Source organism: Macrobrachium nipponense, chromosome 1 (assembly GCF_015104395.2).
Source record: "Macrobrachium nipponense isolate FS-2020 chromosome 1, ASM1510439v2, whole genome shotgun sequence".
NCBI classification, from domain to species: Eukaryota; Metazoa; Arthropoda; class Malacostraca; order Decapoda; family Palaemonidae; genus Macrobrachium; species Macrobrachium nipponense.
Window position 1 is genome coordinate 191055508 of NC_087200.1, and position 21424 is coordinate 191076931.

At 38.3% G+C, this 21424-nt stretch overlaps 1 protein-coding gene across 7 annotated transcripts in view; it reads right to left on the minus strand.

Moving 5' to 3' along the window:
• Positions 1 to 1792: 1792 nt before the first annotated feature.
• The window catches only part of LOC135219949 (uncharacterized), a 290474-nt gene continuing 270842 nt past the window's right edge, over positions 1793 to 21424 (minus strand). For all 7 annotated transcript variants that reach the window (XM_064257188.1, XM_064257189.1, XM_064257191.1 and 4 more), the window contains one exon: positions 1793 to 2377. In XM_064257188.1, coding sequence (XP_064113258.1) covers positions 1828 to 2377 — 550 coding nt within the window. In that variant the 3' untranslated portion in view covers positions 1793 to 1827. The remainder of the gene's footprint in view (positions 2378 to 21424) is intronic.

Consider the following 21424-nt stretch of genomic DNA (forward strand, 5'->3'; position numbering starts at 1 on the left):
CTCTAATTATGAGTATGACAGTTCTAACTCTTGAGCTTGACAGAGCAAACTTTGAGTTTGATAGCTCCAACTAAATATGACTCTTTAAACTCTGAGTTTGATCATTTTAACTAGGATTTTGACAGTTCTAACTCTGAGTTTACATCAACCATTTCAACAGTCTAATGGTTTTGAAAAAAAATGCTATATTCCAGTAAAATTTGAAAAATATAAAAATTACTGAAGCACTGGGGGACGATTACACATACACACACACACACACACACACAAGAGAGAGCGAGAGAAGAGAGAGAGAGGAGAGAGAGAGAGAGAGAATTAATGCAGTCATAAGAAAAGAACATGAAAGCACTTTATGGCAGGATTAAGAAGAATGGTTAAAATCATCGAATTCTGCGAACTTAGGAAAGCTCTCTAGACAAGTAGCGAAAAAGCACATCAAAAGGTCATATGGTTTAAAACGAAGCACAGAGATGACAACGTAAACCCAGATACAAAAGACAATAAAGAATAGTTAACCAATAAAAGTTAACAATAACTTACACATAAACACAAAGTCACAAATGCAGTGAGAGAAAGGAATTTACCTGCAGGAAAATACGTGGTGAGCTCGTCATGCAAAGCGGAAGTGGGATGCTGATGCGGGTAAATTACGCATGCATGGAAAGTAGGCCTAAGTGAAATTACAAGAACGCGATGGAATATAAAATGTAAGCCAAGGACCAGGTTCTAAGACCTATGAGCTCATTGACACTGAAAGGGTGGAAAGTTTGATGGAATAAAGAGGATTTGAACGGAGGTAGAGTAAAAGGAATGAATGCGGGCTGCAGCTAGGGCCGAGGGGACGCTGCAAGGAACTTTAAGTAATGCCTACAGTACACAGCGCGAGGTGCACTGACGGCACTACCCCCCTAAAGGGCAATTTGAAATGAAAAATTCAGGGTTGGATGTCAATACAGAGATGAAGCGAGACAACAAATACGTTTTATATACTATAGAGAGAACTTACTTGTATGAATTGGAGTCGGCGCAATAGGTGACGATGCGTTGCCTGGAGGACATGCAGTACTGACCCCGGCCATTTTGGGTGGGGTTGGCGCTGTGGCGCCGCCTCTCGACTTTCTCGACGCCGTAGTCGTCCGCCCTTCCAATATCCCTCCTGGGTCCTCCTTGGTTCCATTCTTCGTTCCGCGCAGCCGCGGCTTCCTGCTGGGCCTGCGCGTGCGCTAGCAAGACCTGCGGGAGGCGCGGCATGCCGAAACCCGAGAACCGGGCCCAAGGATCAGCCACGGGAGTGGGCAGACCCAACTGCCGGCGAAAGAAAGGGTGGTGGAAAGGCGACGGTGGACTCAGAGGGGAGGCCGGTAAGTCGCACCAGGGCTCCTCCTCCTCGTCATCCTCATCCTCCTTGACTCCTGACTCCGGGGGGGAGTCGTCGTCGGCGTCGCCCGACACCCCCGACCCCTCGTTTTCGTTTTCCTTGTTGTCCAGAGGACCCGGGAACCCGGCAGTCGCCGAGCGCCGCATGGTGTAGGCGGTGCGCCTGTGGGCCGCACCCGAGAGCTGCCCTTCGTCTAAGCTCGTTGGCCCGCAAGCTAGAGCCGCCAATAAAGAGGAGGGCCGAGTAGGGGCGCCGAAGCCCGCCGGAGGGGGGGGATCTTTGGGTGGAACGCCCCTCTTCCTCCAGCAGGGGGTGGAAGGGGAACCGGTCCTCCGACTCTGGCGCATGAAGTTCGTGAAGACGTCCTCTTTTGTCGGCCCACAGCGTCTCGCCGCGCCCCGCACCCTCCGCAACCGCTCCCGCTCCATCTTCAACCTCCCGCGACGTCTTCAGCGTGGAGCACTCATAGGGCCAGGGTTGTCCATCGGCTTGCTGGGGGGACCTAGGACGCTGTCTCGCTGACCCTGGCAGTCGTAGCTCCGGCAGCTGCTGCTACTCCGCCAGCTGATTCTCTTGGTGCTCCTCTTGGCGTCGCCGCAGAAGGAGTGCGACCTCCTGAAGCCAACCAACTGGATCTTGGCGTCGCGCTGAGAGAGGTCGGCGGTTTCGGCTGCTCCTGATGTTGACCCGTTCGCTAGCCGCTGCTGGGGATCAGAGCCCAGTCCAGTACACTGCTTCTGCTGCACAGCAGGAGACCTCGAGGGGCCGTCGGGTTGGTCCTCCTCTTCCTCCTCCCCACTCTCCGTACACCTGCTCAGGAGGCGCGACAGGGACCGGCGGGTGTTTCGCGGGCGCCTAGGACGCGGGGTAGTGGGCGTAGGGGGCTTGGCAGCAGCAGCAGCAGCGGAAGACGGAGAAGACTGAGATCGGTGTATAGGTCTACTGCGACTGAAGGAGACGAGGGTCACTCCCGCATCCTCCTCGGCCACAGCCATCACCCTGGAAGGAGAGAGGAAAGGTCATCTTTATTTACTTTATTCATAACACATACAATAAATAATAATAATAATAATAATAATAATAATAATAATAATAAGACCCAGAAATATACAGAGACAGGAGGAAAGACAGAAAGAACAGAGGACTGGCACAACAAACCAATGCACGGACAATACATGAGACAGACTAAAGAACTAGCCCGCGATGACAATTGGCAATGGCTACAGAGGGGAGAGCTAAAGAAGGAAACTGAAGGAATGATAACAGCGGCACAAGGATCAGGCCCTAAGAACCAGATATGTTCAACGTACGATAGACGGAAATAACATCTCTCACTATGTAGGAAGTGCAATACGAAAAATGAAACCATAAACCACATAGCAAGTGAATGCCCGGCACTTGCACAGAACCAGTACAAAAAGAGGCATGATTCAGTGGCAAAAGCCCTCCACTGGAGCCTGTGCAAGAAACATCAGCTACCTGCAGTAATAAGTGTACGAGCACCAACCTGAAGGAGTGATAGAAACGATCAGGCAAAGATCCTCGGGTGGGACTATGGTATCAGAACGGATAGGGTGATACGTGCAAACAGACCAGACGTGACGTTGATTGACAAAGTCAAGAAGAAAGTATCACTCATTGATGTCGCAATACCATGGGACACCAGAGTTGAAGAGAAAGAGAGGGAAAAAATGGATAAGTATCAAGATCTGAAAATAGAAATAAGAAGGATATGGGATATGCCAGTGGAAATCGTACCCATAATCATAGGAGCACTAGGCACGATCCCAAGATCCCTGAAAAGGAATCTAGAAAAACTAGAGGCTGAAGTAGCTCCAGGACTCATGCAGAAGAGTGTGATCCTAGAAACGGCACACATAGTAAGAAAAGTGATGGACTCCTAAGGAGGCAGGATGCAACCCGGAACCCCACACTATAAATACCACCCAGTCGAATTGGAGGACTGTGATAGAGCAAAAAAAAAAAAAAAAAAAAAATGATAATAATAATAATAATAATGGACCAACAAAATTGACTAAACAATTCATCACCCTGGAACGAGAGGACTTTTTTTGGTTAATTTACTTTATAAGTAAGGTATACAACAAATAAAAATCTATATTAACAAGAATTGATGATGTAACTCTGGAATCTTGAACTTCAAGTCTAATAATAATAATAATAATAATAATAATAATAATAATAATAATAATAATAATAATAATAATAATAATAATAATAATAATAATAATAATAATAGGCCTTACAAATACCCACTCCAATGACAGCAAATGAAAGATACACAATAAATAAAGGTACAAATAATAGTAGAGGCCATAAGCCTAACCCTTCTCTCAATTACAGCAAAAATAAAATGGACATGACTAATCACACACTTCTTATTCCATCTTAGAAAATAACAGGTTTCATTCCACGTTTTCATTTTGTCGTGTATTTGTGTCAAGTCATATTGCTGTCATTTCTGCGTTAAATAAAATCTTAAGATCCTGGCATTTCTTCTGTTGCATATTTCATAAACATCTCCGCCACCTTCTGACGTTTATTTAGGGAAATAAAGCGTAGCATTTGTTGACGGTGCATAATAACGTAAGCATCAAATACTTCTATCAATTTTCTTCTGAAGATTGAAAAAGAAACCCCCAAAATCACTGTGTAACTTGTTTACTTCTAAGTAAAATTAAATGTAAATACTTAGAAGTAAACAAGTTACACAGTGATTTTGTGGGTTTCTTTTTCAACGTAAGCATCATTTGTATGCACTGACCAAAATCCCGCACTCCCAGGTAGTGTTGAAAATCATAGCATTTATTCTGCTACTGTATCACACACAATGCTGCAAAAGGCTTGGAATTAAACAACAAAATGTAATCACGAATGAACTTGTGGAAACCGGAAGAGAAAAATATGATAAAAAGGACAATAAACATAAAGATGAAACCACAATTAAATGTAAGATTATAAAAACTACTTACATGGAGCCTTTTCACCTACAGGAACCAAAACTTGCTTGACCACAAAACATAAAACAATTGACTAAATCTGGGACTATCTACGGATGTCAAAAAACTATCAACTTGAAATGAATGTCATCACAAAATTTGGTTAATTCCAACCGAACCCTTTGAACTTCGCTTTACAAGTCAACGACCTTAAGCCTTCATCCAAATGTGTTAGCTCTTGCTGGAGTAATCGCACAAAAGATTATTTTCCTGTGTGTAAAAACGTGCGTATGTATACATTATGAAATTTCCCGGGTTGGACGACGGTCAGTTTAACTGTCCTTACGGTCTTGATCTCTATTTCCCCAGATCTTGTTGGTTGTAGATAATTCAAAACTTTACTGTTATTGATATTTTGGCAAAAAAAAAATAAATAAAAATAAAAAAGATTTTGCGCAACTTCTTTTTTTCTTTTGTGCAATCTTGCTGATAAACGTTCAAAAACACAAGCAAACAGAACATAACAACCTGAGCAGAGGTAATAATCCGAAAATGCCATTTTACGAAGTTCCATTTTGACTCTCAAGCATTCTTAGGCGATGAGAGAGAGAGAGAGAGAGAGAGAGAGAGAGAGAGAGAGAGAGATTTACTTTAATAAGATGCAGAGAAACATAAAAAGAGAGGACTCTCGCGATAAGGAGAGAGAGAGAGAGAGAGAGAGAGCTCCTTTCACGATAAGATGCAGAGAAACATAAAAAGAGAGGACCTTCTTCCGCGATAAGGAGAGAGAGAGAGAGAGAGAGAGAGAGAGAGAGAGAGAGCAGAGAGAGAGAGAGACTAATTGCACGCTAAGATGTAGAGAACATAAAAAGAGAGGACCTTCTTCCGCGAGAGAGAGAGAGAGAGAGAGAGAGAGAGAGAGAGAGAGAGAGAGGTCAAGTTCGCCCAACCCGCCGAAAAGCTTCTCAGAATCAGCGAACCGCGAACACTCGAGCGTCACACACACCAGGAGACATCTTTTCAAATACCTTCCCGAGGTCTGCCGACGAATTTTCGCTGTACTATTTCTCCCCTTCCCCTTCCCCTTCCCCACCCCCCTCCTTAACCTCCTTCTTCCCTCCCCCCCCCCCACCCCTTCCCCCTCCACCCCCGACTTTCCTTCTTCTTTCCTTTTTGTGGAGAGAGAGAGAGAGAGAAAGAGATCGTGCAACGTATGTCACTTGCTACAAGCGTTAACAAGATATTTAGGCACTTTTCAAAGTTATACAGGAAATAAGGCAATAGTATGACGACAAACTACTTGAATATATTTGCAAGGGGAGAGAGAGAGAGAGAGAGAGAGAGAGAGAGAGAGAGAGAGAGAAATATTTTCCACTATGGCTACAGAAGTACACCCCAAAAAAAATCTTGGGATTCTAGGCTGGATTAAAATTTATTGAAATATAAAATGTGTCTGAGTTATTTAGAGAGAGAGAGAGAGAGAGAGAGAGAGAGAGAGAGATCCGCACAACATAGATATACATTTTGCTGGTCTCGTTACGAGCTGCTCTATGAGCAAGAGCCCGTGCTGGCACAAGGTAAACTTAATCAAAAAGAACGATGGTCTCAGGTCCTCAAACTGAATTGCAACCATTATTCGTAAAATGATAAATTCGAACACATTCAAAATATTTGCAAAGATTTAAAATTTTCAAATACGGAAAAACTTCGAACACATTAAAATCATGTACTGTAAACAGCTACTATAAACAGAGACCCTATAAACTCGACCAAGCTTAATTACTGTTGTACTTAAAAGTTGGTCAAAAGATTTTTAAACTTAAAAAAATTAAAAATGCGGCGGCGATACTCGTAGTTCACAGAATAATTCGCACTTCTTAATTTCTATAAGCAACGGGAAACAGTTCACATATTTTCCATCAGAAATGTCGACGAACAAATGAGCCGTTTGCTGCTTCGGTCACTAAAATGAGATATGAATCACTTCCTGAACATCAACAGTTCATAAATAATTCGTAGCACTCGATTCGTCACCCAGGAGCAAATTGTTCATCCATTTTCCATCAAGCAAGTCGATGAATAAATGAACCATCCGCTGTTTCGGTTCGCTAAACTGAAATCCGGTGCGATAAATGAACCTTTCGCTGTTTCGGTCCACTAAAACGAAATCCGAACCAGTATCGGAACCTCAGAAATTCGCCTTACCTCCTGACGAAAACGCCTGAGCAGCGGAATCGTCGTTCACCTTGTCACGACAAGAATTCCCCGCTTATTAGTAACAAACTCTTACTATCAGTAAATAAATACAGCGCTAAAATGCTCTGTTCTTTCACAACGATGCGGTAGCTGTTTCTGTTTAGTTTCCTGTACTTTGAGGAAAGGACACCGACCCACACGCGCCTTTCTGTTACCGTTGGCAAACTTCTAATCAGGGAAGACTCCCTTGCATAGTACTTAGTATCATATTGTCCTTGGGCGGTGTGGTATTGTATTGGTTTGGCTTTTCTTTTTTTTATTTACTTTGTTTACATCAGAACACAAACCAAACAGACAACCAACTGACTTAAGACCACGGACGAATGCCCTAACCTACACCAACAATGATTTCAAATACAGAAGGGTCTGGCTTCTTTTCAAGATTTTCTATTTAATCTTCTTGTTCCAGCACGTGGAATTTTGTTTTTCAAGACGGTAATACATATAAACACCTATATATATATATATATATGGTATATATACTATATATATATATATATATATATATAGTATATATATATATAATATAATATATAATATACATATATATATATATAATAATATATATATATAATATATATTATATATATATATATATATATATATATATATACACAACTCACACATAATATATAAATATATATATATATATATATATATATTATTTTCAACTAAAGAAAAAGAAGAACAAAACCAAATGTGCATCCATGGCAAAAAATAATAATAATAATAATAATAAATAAAAAAATAAATGAATGAAATACATGTTCATGAGGAACACAGTTATATGGAAAGAGAATGTTATCTCTACTTAAAAAAAAAAAAAAAAAAAATTCATCATGATCGCCCCAATCCCCAGAACCCAGTTCCCCCCCCCCCCCTCCCCCCCCCCCCCCCTTCCCCCAGCCGCCACCGCCCTGCCTCCCTCAACGATCCACACAGCATCTGCAGAACAAGGCAAAAGAACAGAAGCATCAGATAAATAATGTCATTTAAATAGTCTCTTGTTCATTTTCATATAATTACAGTCTCGCCGTAATTCTCGTGCCAGAGAGAAGAGAAGAATAGAAATAAAGGCCCTCTTCTCCCTCCCCCCTCCTCCAATCTCCCCCTACCCCACCGCCCCCCCCAACGCCACCCCAAAGATCCCCAACGGAGTTCCACTTACGAGGATCCATTGTCAGGGAAATGAGATACTTTCACTTCTGCATTTTGATAATAATAGACTCCATTGTGGTGGGGAATGGATTTCTATAAAGAAAAACAAAAAATGATAATAATAATATTCTAACTTTCTTCTGAGCGTAAGATTATCATCATCGCTGCATTCACGGACACGTGCCTGCGTGAAAAGGCAGTAAGACGTTGAGGAGAGATAGATAGAGAGAGAGAGAGACGTAATAATTAGAAATTAACAAAAGAATGACGAATAGATGACGTAAAACCAATTGCCGTATCTGCTTTTAGGAAAATTTTTTTTGCTATGTTTAAACGCTGTGGATTTTTCTTCCTTTCTTCTAAACGAGAGAGAGAGAGAGAGAGAGAGAGAGAGAGAGAGAGAGAGAGAGAGAGAGAGAGAGAGAGAGAGAGAGAGAGACCTAGTAATAATATGGACTAGGAAATAAAACTGAAGGTATAAGAGCAACGTCTGTTAGAGAGAGAGAGAGAGAGAGAGAGAGAGAGAGAGAGAGAGAGAGAGAGAGAGAGAGATACCTCTTCTCGTGTCCTCTCGTAGAACCTTCCATAAGATTGGCAATCCTGCATGGCAGCTTCTTTCCGTCTACTAGCAGGCTTTGGAGCTTTCTTCCTATTTCTGTCTTCCCTGAGTTACGCAATCCTATTATTCTTTACCCGTTTTCGTTCTTGCTTCATGGGTGGATAAATACACATTTTACTCTCGTATACACATACACAAAGCCATATACTTATACATATATTCAATGGGTCGTTCCAGGGAAAAACCACGATATGGCCATTGTCATATCCGTACAATCATCACTAGCACATCGAACACTCTTACACACACACACACACACACACACACACACACATATATATATATATATATATATATATATATATATATATATATATATATATATATATATATATATATATTAAGGAACGCTGAAAAAACCATATTTTCATAAACTGTAAAATTCCATCAACTGTTCGAAATGGGAGGAAGGCTGAAGAAAAAATATATAAAAAATATATTTAAGAACATATTACTTCAACGTGAAATACTCCGTGGCATGACAGAGCTGTTAAACGTTCGTGAAATAAGCTTTCACGAATGATGATGCAAGCGACGAAAACAAAAACATGGAATATTCTTCCAGCTTACAGAACAGGTCTCTTGCTCCATAACTTGAAAGTTATATCCCGTAATGAGTATAATAAAGAAGGGAAGGAGAGCATTAAGAGAAGAATGGAATCGCAATCACAAATAATTTAGCGAAAGTCAAATGAGAAATGGAGTCTAAATCTGACATATCTGTCATACTGACTGCTAAGAAAAAGGTACATTAAGGGAACACATTTTTCTGATCCAGCAATCACTCGAGTGAATTTTCTATATTATCATTTTGATTACAACTCTCCTTGAAGTAGACCAGTAGGCCTGTGTCTTCTTTGGAAATTATTACGGAATTTTCTCTACACTTTTTAATAATTCTCTGACGACGTTTTGGGCTGAACCTCACTGTATAACTAAAAATTCGACTCTGAAAATAAGCACCTATAAAACTTTGAAGTTTTTTAAGAACACTTATCTCATAAACGCTAACAAAACTTTTTTTCAGAGTGGCTACTAATGCTATTCTCAGAGGAACCATCAATAAAAACAGCTTTGATTTTTTAACAGAACTACTAATCTGATTCCCCGAAGGAGAAGTACAAATAGAAGTGAGGATAGTTAACTGTACTACTTTCAGATCGCTGGATACGTCATTTACAGACGACTCACCAACACCACCTACAGGATAGCCTTCTATACTGTTTACAGAATTGTCAATATTTATGTTCGAATACCCATTACCATATTTTTTTTTCAGAAGAGCTAATAGTCTCAGAAAACCCACTGTTTTCAAAACTGCTGATATCAATTTAAGAAAGCCAATATTTTCAGAGAAATCAACATTTTCAGAAGAGCCAATATATTATAAAAAGTCAATATTTTCAGAATAGCTACTAATATCATTTTCCGAAAAACCAACATTCGAAAAAAATTTCAGAAGACATTATTTCCAGAAGGACCAATATTTTCAGGGGAGCCACTATTTTCAGAAGAGCCATTATTTTCAGAAAAGACATTACTTTCAGACGTGAATATTTTCATAATAGCCAATATTTTCCGAAAAATCATTTTAGGAAGAGCCAATACTTTCACAAGAGAATATTTTCAGGGGAGCCATTATTTTCAGAAAAGACATTAGTGCTTTCAGAAGTGAATATTTTCACAATAGCCAAAATTATCTCAGGAATCATCATTTCAAGAAGGGCCAATATTTTCAGAAGATGATATTTTCAAAAGATACAATATTTTGAGACGACCCATTATTTTCAGAAAAGCTAATAATTACAGAAGGTACAATATTTTTAGGAGAACCATTATTTTCAGAAAAGATATTTTCAGAAGAGCCATTATTTTCAGAAGAGAATATTCTACGAAAAGCCAATATTTTCAGAAAAATTAATATTTTCAGAGGAGCAAACAATGCTGTTCTTAGATTGCTTTACATGACAGGAAATTTTTCATCGTGATATACAAACACTTTCTGTGCACAATCATTAGCAATCAATCAGCAACTAACAACAGAGGGAGATATTATGACGTCAGCAACTTCCAACTGCAACTGCAGAAGAAAAACATTTTTTTTTTCGGCAGAGTCGCACCCCCCACCATGTTTACGCCGAAGCACTTTGTAAAATACGAAAGACTCCCTGATCGACCCTTGGGCTCCTAAATCAAAAACATTATCCCTTTGTCGAAGCGACGATAGATTTCCGATTCGAGGGTCGGACGAGATGGCCCCACAGGATAGGGTCAAAATATGTAATATGAAAAGACTTCCCTCGGAAAGAAAAGATAGAAAAGATAAAGAAGAAGACGACACTGGGTGACAATATTGACGCTCAAAACCTTTCTTCATTTATCTTTAATTTTATATTTTATTTGATGTCATGTTCTTCTCTGTTTCGTACCCTTCCAGTCTTTTTCATCTTCAGGTATTTATTTACTTTCAACTTGAATTGTTTAAAATATGTAATATGAAAAGACTTCCACAGCAAAAGAAAAAAAAAAAAAAAAAAAAAAAAAAAAGCAGGGTGAAAATATTGACGTTTAAAACTTCTAATCTATCTTTAATTCAATTTAAATTTTTCCCTTTGTTCCGGCCCCTTTCCAATCTCCAGGAATTCATGTACTTCATACTTAAATTGTCACGTTCCAGAAATTACTCCGGTGAAGGTTGGGCAACCAACCCGCCCCCCCCCCACCCCACCCCCACCCACCCCCACCAAAAAAAAAAAAAAAAAAAAAAAAATGGTGGGGCTTTTCTGCGTTGACTGTCCTTGCCATTTGCCACGATGTACCTTCAACGAGATTTTTATGACAGCATGTTAAATCAGTCAATATCAACTTCATTATAAACGTAACTCTGCACAGAAAATGATTTCAATTATGTATTCATGAAGGTAATCAAGTAATACTTAGAAACAGTAGATCCTTCGAATCATAAAACAAAACAAAAAAACAATATGCACAGGTGCAGTTTCATATGTTCCACTGAGGCATCATTTGAAATCCAGCTTACCGTAAAAGCTGAATCGAGAGAGAGAGAGAGAGAGAGAGAATATTTTTCTCTTAGTTAATACTATCCCATTTGCCCTCATCCTGTACTGAATTGAAAAACGCTACGCAACGGGACAAAAAAGCGTCTGCGCTAAAGATTTATCATGGACGATACCGTCAATCTATATGAACGAAACGCTAAAACGTTCGATACCGACGAACTGAACGCAGCTTTTGTCCTTCTTCCTGCGCCGGAGAGTACTGTAACACCAACAAAGAATACTGAAATAATCAAGTATAAACGCACAGATCTATGCTTCATTTTATGTAGAATTCTTGAAAGACTAGACAGTTTTCAATTCTGTATTTCAATGATCATATTTCTTAATTTTCTTTGGGAAAGTTGAGATTTATTTTGTTTCTGGTCATTTACACGCATAAAAAAGGAAAACACACACACACACACACACACCACACACACACACACATATATATATATATATATATATATATATATATATATATATATATATAATCTTTCACCACCGATGCAATACCTTTCACTTTGTTTGAAGAGAGAAATATGATGCAAATTTACAAAACAAAAGAGAATAGAAAACGACAAAATATAAAGTATCCTTACGAATAACACAACTGGGTCATTTATCCTTTACCTTAAACTCCACCTACTTCACACATAATTACTTCAAAAAACAACAATCAAATAACAATTACAGTCAGCAAAAGCGACAAAAATCCTGAATCACGCTAACGAAAGGAAAAAGCAAAAAAAAAAAAAAAAAAGTATCAAACAATTAAGTTAATATTACTACTTGCGACTAGGAAGAACATTCTCTTTCCTCCGCTTTATTTTAAAAGACGTCTTGAAGGGCAAAGGGGCGTTTCCCCTCATTTCCATACAATGTTACTATAATATACTCTCGCACAGGGAACAAAACAAAGTGCTCCTCAGACACCTGCTTCAGTTGTAACGAGGAGTGAATGTGTATTTGTTAAAAACTGAGCAACTAGAAACTTTAAATGTCGAGCCAAGCACTGGGGCATTTTCGGGCATTCATTGCACAACAATGAAAAGAGGGAGTTGGAGTGGTTGGACAGCAAGGTAAAGGGATCCAGAAAAAGTAAGTATATCTTAATTTAACCACACCACTGAGGTGATTAACAGCTCTCCTAGGGCTGGCTCGAAGGATTAGATGCTTTTACGTGGCTAAAAACCAATTGGTTACCTAGCAACATGACCTACAGCTTATTGTGGGATCCGCACCGCATTATATCGAGAAATGAATTTCTAATGACCTGACCAGAAATACATTACTCTGGTTCTACGTTGGCAGAGTGGGGAATCGAACAAGCATGCAACCCACTTGTCCAACGAGGAACTAAGGCGGAATTGGAGAAAACACCACAGATGTATTAAGTAGTGATTTTCGGAGAGGTTAGACAATAAGCCAACAAGATTCATGTAGGCTTTAGTTAATAGCTAAAGATTATTCAGTAAGAACAAAAAAGTGCACACGGTACGGACGTGTATCAACTTACACACACATAAATATATAATATATATAATTATATATATAATATATATATACTATATATATATATATATATATTATCTATATAATATATATATAATATATATATATATATATATAGATATATATATATATATATATATATATATATATATATGAATATAAAATAAGAGTACACCTTTCTAATAACAAAAATAAAATTAAATTAACCGAATAATACACGAAAAACCTAAATGATTCTATATATAGAATCTGCATAACCATCATCCTAAATGAAAGGAAATATTTTTACAGCATGTCCTATGACGAAAAAAAAAAGCCGCACGATCGTAGGGCAGTTATTATTAGCGGCAATGCATAATGGGACCATTGGAAATAAATGGAAATTTTTAATAGGAAGTCATCTGTCCAATTCTCTCATTACATGGCAGGAATAAAAGGGGAAAAAAAGGTTAAATAATATTCACCAACCGCTCCAACATGGGAAATGTTGTAAGCAATATTTCCTTGTCATTCGATGCATGGTATGAATGTTACCTGTTTGTTGGTGGTTTTAAATCAGCATTCAAAATGACGACAATTGTAAATCTTTAAATCAAGATTTAAAATGTTAAAAAATTGTTTGACAATTGTAAATTTTAAATCAAGATTTTAAATTTTCAAAAAATTTTCGACAATTGTAAATTTTTATATCTATATCAAGATTTAAAATGTTAGAAATTATTTCGACAATTGTAAATTTTCAAATCATGATTAAAAATGTTCAATAATTTTACGACTATTGTAAATGTTTAAATCAAGATTTTAAATTTCAAAAATGTTTCGACAATTGTATATTTTTAAATTAAGGTTTAAAATGTAAAAAAAAATTTCGACAATTGTCAATTTTTAAATTCAGATTTGAAATATTCCAAAAATTTTCGACAACTGTAAATTTCTAAATTAGGATTTTAAAAGATGTTCAAAAAATTTTCGATAATTGTAAATTTTTAAATCAATATTTAAAATTTTTAAGAATTTTTAACTTGAAATGACAACTTAAAATTTTTCAATTGTAATTTCAGCTCTTCAAAAATAATTTGAAATGACGATTTTAAATTTAAGCTTTTCAAATGGAACTCGAAATAACGAGTTTTAAATTTTTTCATAAAACAATCAAACTTCTTAAATAGGTCGAAATGACCGTTTTAAATTCTATATTAGAATTTAAACTGTTCAAAGAGCAACTGGAAATGACTATAGTTTAAAATGTCAAAACAGAAATTTAAACTGTTAAAAAAACACGAACCTTAGTATAAGTACATGTTTCCTGTTATTTTTTCACTTATAATAATAATAATAATAGTAATAATAATAATAATAATAATAATAATAATAATAATAATAATAATAATAATAATAATAATAATAATAATAATAATAATGTCAATGAAATAATGGGCATAATACACACCACCAGTATCACAGAAACAAATAACTTGACATATGCAGGAGCAAGATTAGTAGCAGAACTGATGGGAATTCGAACACCACACCACCAGCACAACCAAACCAACAGAAACCAAAACAGCAAACCTCCTTGGAAAAAGGCGACTGGAAAAGCAAATCATGGTGATGAGATCTGACTTGAGTAAACTGAAAGAGATGGCAGAAAAAAGGCTAAGAAGCAAGAAAAAACAAGGGAGGAACTCAACGAGAAATACAAAGTACAAGAGAGGGGATTACAACACAATAGAAGATGTAAAAACAGAGGCTTAAGGCCAAAGCACATAAGATCCAACGATACAGAACAGGAATAAGGGATACCAACAGAACAAACTATTCGGAACCAACCAGAACAGACTATACAGCCAACTAAGAGGGGAAGACAACCACCCAGAAATTCCTGAAGCCGAACCAAGTAAGAGACTCTGGGAAAACATATGGAGCAATCCGGTATCACACAACAAACATGCAACATGGCTCCAGGAAGTCAAGGAAGAAGAAAACAGGGAGAATAAAACAAAGATTCACAGACATCACGACAGACACAGTCAGACACCAACTAAAGAAAATGCCAAACTGGAAAGCCCCAGGTCCGATGAAGTCCCATGGATACTGGCTCAAAAAACTTCAAGGCCCTACACCCACGAATAGCAGAACAACTCCAGCATTGTATCTCAAATCACCAAGCACCCAAATGGATGACCACAGAAGAACATCCTTAGTACAAAAAGACAAGAGTAAGGGAAATATAGCCAGTAACTACAGGCCTATCACCTGCCTACCAATAATGTGGAAGTTACTAACAGGTATCATCAGTGAAAGGCTAATACAACTACCTAGAGGAAACAAACACCGTCCCCAACCAACAGAAAGGCTGCAGAAGGAAGTGTAGGGGCACAAAAGACCAGCTCCTGATAGACAAAATGGTAATGAAGAACAGTAGGAGAAGGAAAACCAACCTAAGCATGGCATGGATAGACTATAAGAAAGCCTTCGACATGATACCACACACATGGCTAATAGAATGCCTGAAAATATATGGGGCAGAGGAAAATACCATCAGCTTCCTCAAAAATACAATGCGCAACTGAATACAATACTTACAAGCTCTGGAATAAGACTAGCAGAGGTTAATATCAGGAGAGGGATCTTCCAGGGCGACTCACTGTCCCCACTACTCTTCGTAGTAGCCATGATTCCCATGACAAAAAGTACTACAGAAGATGGATGCCGGGTACCAACTCAAGAAAAGAGGCAACAGAATCAACCATCTGATGTTCATGGACGACATCAAGCTGTATGGTAAGAGCATCAAGGAAATAGATACCCTAATCCAGACTGTAAGGATTGTATCTGAGGACATCAGGATGGAGTTTGGAATAGAAAAATGCGCCTTAGTCAACATACAAAAAGGCAAAGTAACGAGAACTGAAGGGATAAAGCTACCAGATGGGAGCAACATCAAACACATAGATGAGACAGGATACAAAATACCGGGTGGGAGTAATGGAAGGAGGAGATATAAAACACCAAGAGATGAAGGACACGATCAGGAAAGAATATATGCAGAGACTCAAGGCGATACTCAAGTCAAAACTCAACGCCGGAATATGATAAAAGCCATAAACACATGGGCAGTGCCAGTAATCAGATACAGCGCAGGAATAGTGGAATGGACGAAGGCAGAACTCCGCAGCATAGATCAGAAAACCAGGAAACATATGACAACTACACAAAGCACTACACCCAAGAGCAAATACAGACAGACTATACATAACACGAAAGGAAGGAGGGAGAGGACTACTAAGTATAGAGGACTGCGTCAACATCGAAAACAGAGCACTGGGGCAATATCTGAAAACCAGTGAAGACGAGTGGCTAAAGAGTGCATGGGAAGAAGGACTAATAAAAGCAGACGAAGACCCAGAAATATACAGAGACAGGAGAAAGACAGAAAGAACAGAGGACTGGCACAACAAACCAATGCATGACAATACATGAGACAGACTAAAGAACTAGCCAGCGATGACAATTGGCAATGGCTACAGAGGGAGAGCTAAAGAAGGAAACTGAAGGAATGATAACAGCGGCACAAGATCAGGCCCTAAGAACCAGATATGTTCAAAGTACGATAGACGGAAATAACATCTCTCCCATATGTAGGAAGTGCAATACGAAAAGTGAAACCATAAACCACATAGCAAGTGAATGCCCGGCACTTGCACAGAACCAGTACAAAAAGAGGCATGATTCAGTAGCAAAAGCCTCCACTGGAGCCTGTGCAAGAAACATCAGCTACCTTGCAGAAATAAGTGGTACGAGCACCAACCTGAAGGAGTGATAGAAAACGATCAGGCAAAGATCCTCTGGGACTATGGTATCAGAACGGATAGGGTGATACGTGCAAACAAAAAGGACCAGACGTGACGTTGATTGACAAGGTCAAGAAGAAAGTATCACTCATTGATGTCGCAATACCATGGGACACCAGAGTTGAAGAGAAAAGAGAGGGAAAATGGATAAGTATCAAGATCTGAAAATAGAAATAAGAAGGATATGGGATATGCCAGTGGAAATCGTACCCATAATCATAGGAGCACTAGGACGATCCCAAGATCCCTGAAAAGGAATCTAGAAAAACTAGAGGCTGAAGTAGCTCGGGCCTCATGCAGAAGAGGTGATCCTAGAAACGGCAACATAGTAAGAAGAGTGATGGACTCCTAAGGAGGCAGGATGCAACCCGGAACCCCACACTATAAATACCACCCAGTCGAATTGGAGGACTGTGATAGAGCAAAAAAAAAAAAAAATAAAATAAAATAAAATAATAAAATAATATAATAATAATAGGGTGATAAGTGCAAATAGACCAGACGTGACGTTGATTGACAAAATCAAGAAGAAAGTAGCACTAATTGATGTCCCAATACCAGAGTTGAAGAGAAAGAAAAGGAAAAAATGGTTAGGTATCCAGACCTGAAATTTTATAGAAATAAGAAGGATATTGGGAATTGGCACGGTGGAAATAGTACCCATAATCATAGGAACACTAGGCATGATCCCAAGATCCCTGAAAAGGAACCTGGAAAAACAGCGTACATAGTAAGAAAATGATGGACTTCAGGAGGCAGGATGTGACCAGGAACCCCACACTATAAAAACCACCCGGTCCAATTGGAGGACTGTGAGAGCCCCGCCGAAAAAGAAAAATAATAATAATAATAATATGCTGGAACAGACCTTCTTTCAAACTTGTTTTATTGAATATAATGGCAGAATTTATATTCAATAGGATGATAATAATAATAATAATAATAAATAATAATAATAATAATAATAATAATAATAATAATAATAATAATAGAATGCCCTTCTGGAAGCATAGTTTATATTGCAGTTTCTCATTCTCTCGAATGGGTTTCTTTGTAGCAGCAGGGCAATCATATAACAGCTGATTGTACCCCTGGCTTCATTCGCCTTTGAGTAAAAGGTGCACTGGAATAAATTAACTTTGGAGAGCTGTTGTATCATTTACCTGCTGCACAAAGGGACTCGTTGAGAAACTGCAGTATAAACTCAAAAGCATTCAGACGGCCATGATGTTTAATGAAGTTTGAAACAGAGGGTGGTCTTCTTCCGAAATAATAATAATAATAATAATAATAATAATAATAATAATAATAATAATAATAATAATAATAATAATAATAACATGTCTTACGTGACACTGACAATTCCAGATATGAATTCAAATTCCTATTAGAATTCGAATTTAAAATTTAGGCCACAGGCCAAGCGCTGGGACCTAAGAGTCATTCCGTGCTGGAAGGGAAAATTGAAAATAAAGGAAGTTGGAGAGTTGCACCATGACCAAAGAACCTTACTAATGCCTACAGTGCACCGCGTGAGGTGCACTAATGGCACCAACCCATTTACGGGAAAAGATTCCTCTTTAACAGACCAGAGGCTATTTCAGTTTTACATAAATGATGTGGCCTAATTTTTTTTTTTCACTGAAATTCAATATAGGACCATAAGCAAACTATGTTCTTTACCAAACATCTTTTCGTTTTAGGATTCCCTAATTCTGGAAGACGTTATCCATCCCATTTTTTATAAGGTTAATTCTTACCCTCTCATCTTCAGAATTAAAGTTACCTTCTTGAGCCATTACCATCTTTATATATATATATATATATATATATATATATATATATATATATATATATATATATATATATATATATATATACAAAGCTCAATGCTTAACTCCTCGTCTTCTGGCTCTGCACACTTTCTCTGCCGTCTTCAAGGTCGAGAGTCGCTCAGTCTCCTTTAAGGGAGCATTAGATTCGGCCCCCCCCCCCCCCCCTTTTCAAGGTCAGATCAAAATTCAGCAGTTATATTACAGTTCTATACAGTGTTAATAAGACTGACGAAACAATTCCCCAACTTCAAACGCGACAAGCAGCCTTTCCCTCTTTCAGATTCACAGAGTCCGAGATAATACAGCAAAGACTTGTGTGGAAAAATTGGTACGTCAACCGTTGTTTATTCGAATTTACCAAACGAAGATTTTGTACAATCTTTCACTACACCCTTTGCAAAACAATATTTGTCAAGACAACGATGTCTATGGTTTTTTTTTTTATATAGATGCATAGCTCTGATTTTAAGAGGAGAATTAATCGAAAATGAATAAAAAGAATTACATTTCATTTGCCCATTCCCCCTGACTGCAGTTTGCATCATCCGGAAACAATGCATGGCTACCCTACAACAATCTGCTTTGTATTTTTACAATTTCTTTATATTTCTATTTGTTCATTAATTAATCAAGTAATTCATCTTTTACTCTCTTTTCTGATAACTGATCTCTTTCTCTCTCTATAACTTCCTTCAAATGAACAACATACCCTTTGGAAGTTTGAATTTCAAGTCAATGGTCTCTGTAGGCTTAGTTCCATATGAATATAGGGTTGACCTTCTAAATAACAATAATAAGAATAAACAGACGATCAAATATTTTCTTCCTTTCTGTTTTTGAAGGTTTACCTTCAAAGAACCACCACCGCCATCACAATCCTATGCAAATCACCATCAAAAAGAGAGAAAGTTCACTATCGATGCTGTGAAAACTCAATACATATCTGAAGTCAAGGTCTAGAGTCAAGACCTTCACTTCAGACATCGAATTTTCACTATCATTATCATTATTACCATAATTATAATAAATAAAAAGCACACCAAAAGGGCCACCGACTTGAAATTCAAGCTTTCAAAGAATGTTGGTTTCTACCTCCCACCGCACACCCCATTCTTCAGCAGTAACTGATCATGATACAGAGCCAGTGATTTTTCATCGCCCTGGGGGAGACGTGAACCAGCGACATCTGAGTGTCATACCAAGACACTAACCGCTATACCAGCGGACGAACGATAGTGAACCTTCTTACATTCTCATAGTGATTTAAAGTGGATAGTGGGATCGGAAGTGACGTGAAGATAAAGACTTGGAAACATACAAAAGAGCATGAAATTTTATCTAGTATATTCTTATCCTTATCATTTAGCAGATAAACCCTATTCAGTGCATTCTCTAAACTCTAGAGAACACTGTATTCTGTAGACCTTGAACTGAAGTGACCTTGATCGTACACCAGCAGAATACAGGGCGCCCCCCTCCCCCCTCAAGCGTACCGGAGACAGACACCGGGAGCAATAGGACCCACCTGAAGCCAAAAATCAATGCCTTCTTTGACACGCCGGTGGGGGGCGGTCGTAAGCAATGTCTGGCCTGCACGGCGGGCGCCACGGTACGTCTGAACGAGCGTGGGCGTGCAGAGTACGACTGTCTTTTGCAATACGGGGGACTGGTGCAGTTTGCTCTATCACGTTTGCGAGACCACGTCTGTTCCTCGTCACGTAAAATGGCACGACTGAATTCTAGAACTACAAGCATATTCTGAAAATATTTTTTGGGAGTATATTTTTTGGGAATATATATATATACCGATACCGACATCCCTGAAAATATTCTCCCAAAAAATAGTGTAATATTCTTCGGTGAATATTTCTTTCTTGAAGCCATATAAAGCCAAGAGGGCTCCAAAGGGAAATCAGCCAGCAGAGACAGACAAGTCATAGGAAAATACGATAAACAAATCAACACGAGTGGAAATGAACATAAGAGAGGTATATACACCTAATTTATATTCTATTCCTTCATATCTATTGATGTACCACATTTACTCCGGGAAATAAACTGTTGCAACAACAATCTGGTCATACTCATTCGTGAACGGCTAATGTTGCAACTTGGAAGTCAATATCCAGGTGATGTCATGTTGATATTTAAAGTCACTATATTTCCAAAATAGATAATGTCACTACACGATACCTAACAAAGTATGTATAAACGAGCATTCGTCACAACTATACAAAGAAAAAGTGGGATTATAAAAAAGAAAAAAAAATCCTACAACAAACAAGGGGTTCCTCCCCAAAATAAAAAATAATAATAGAAGAATAAAATTCCAAATAAATTACAAACCAGATAAATTCCTTTCAAGAGACAAATTCGCATAAATTGAGTTTTTTCACGATTTCTTTTTCTGATAAAACCTGGAATTCAGGCTGCATGCAGAATGGAATAATCTCCCATAATCCATGAACTCTGCGAGCCTAGGTATGAAAGGACTGCCCTACCATTTTTTGTGTGGGGGGCGGTGGGGGAGGGGTAAATTCCAGCTCATCTTGCTTCGGTAATGAGAATGCAGTAAACTACTATTTAAATACGAACTACGTGCAAAACGGGATGGTATTAAAAAGGGGTGGTATCAGATGGAAAAATATGGGAAATAAAATCCAAGACACTTTGTGTTTTCAGCTGGTGCTCTTGTGAAACTCCCCTTTACACTATATGAAACTTGATACGTCAATGAAAGTAAAATAAACAGTTTCTCTCCTGGGCTAATCAACATTTAGGCAAAACTCC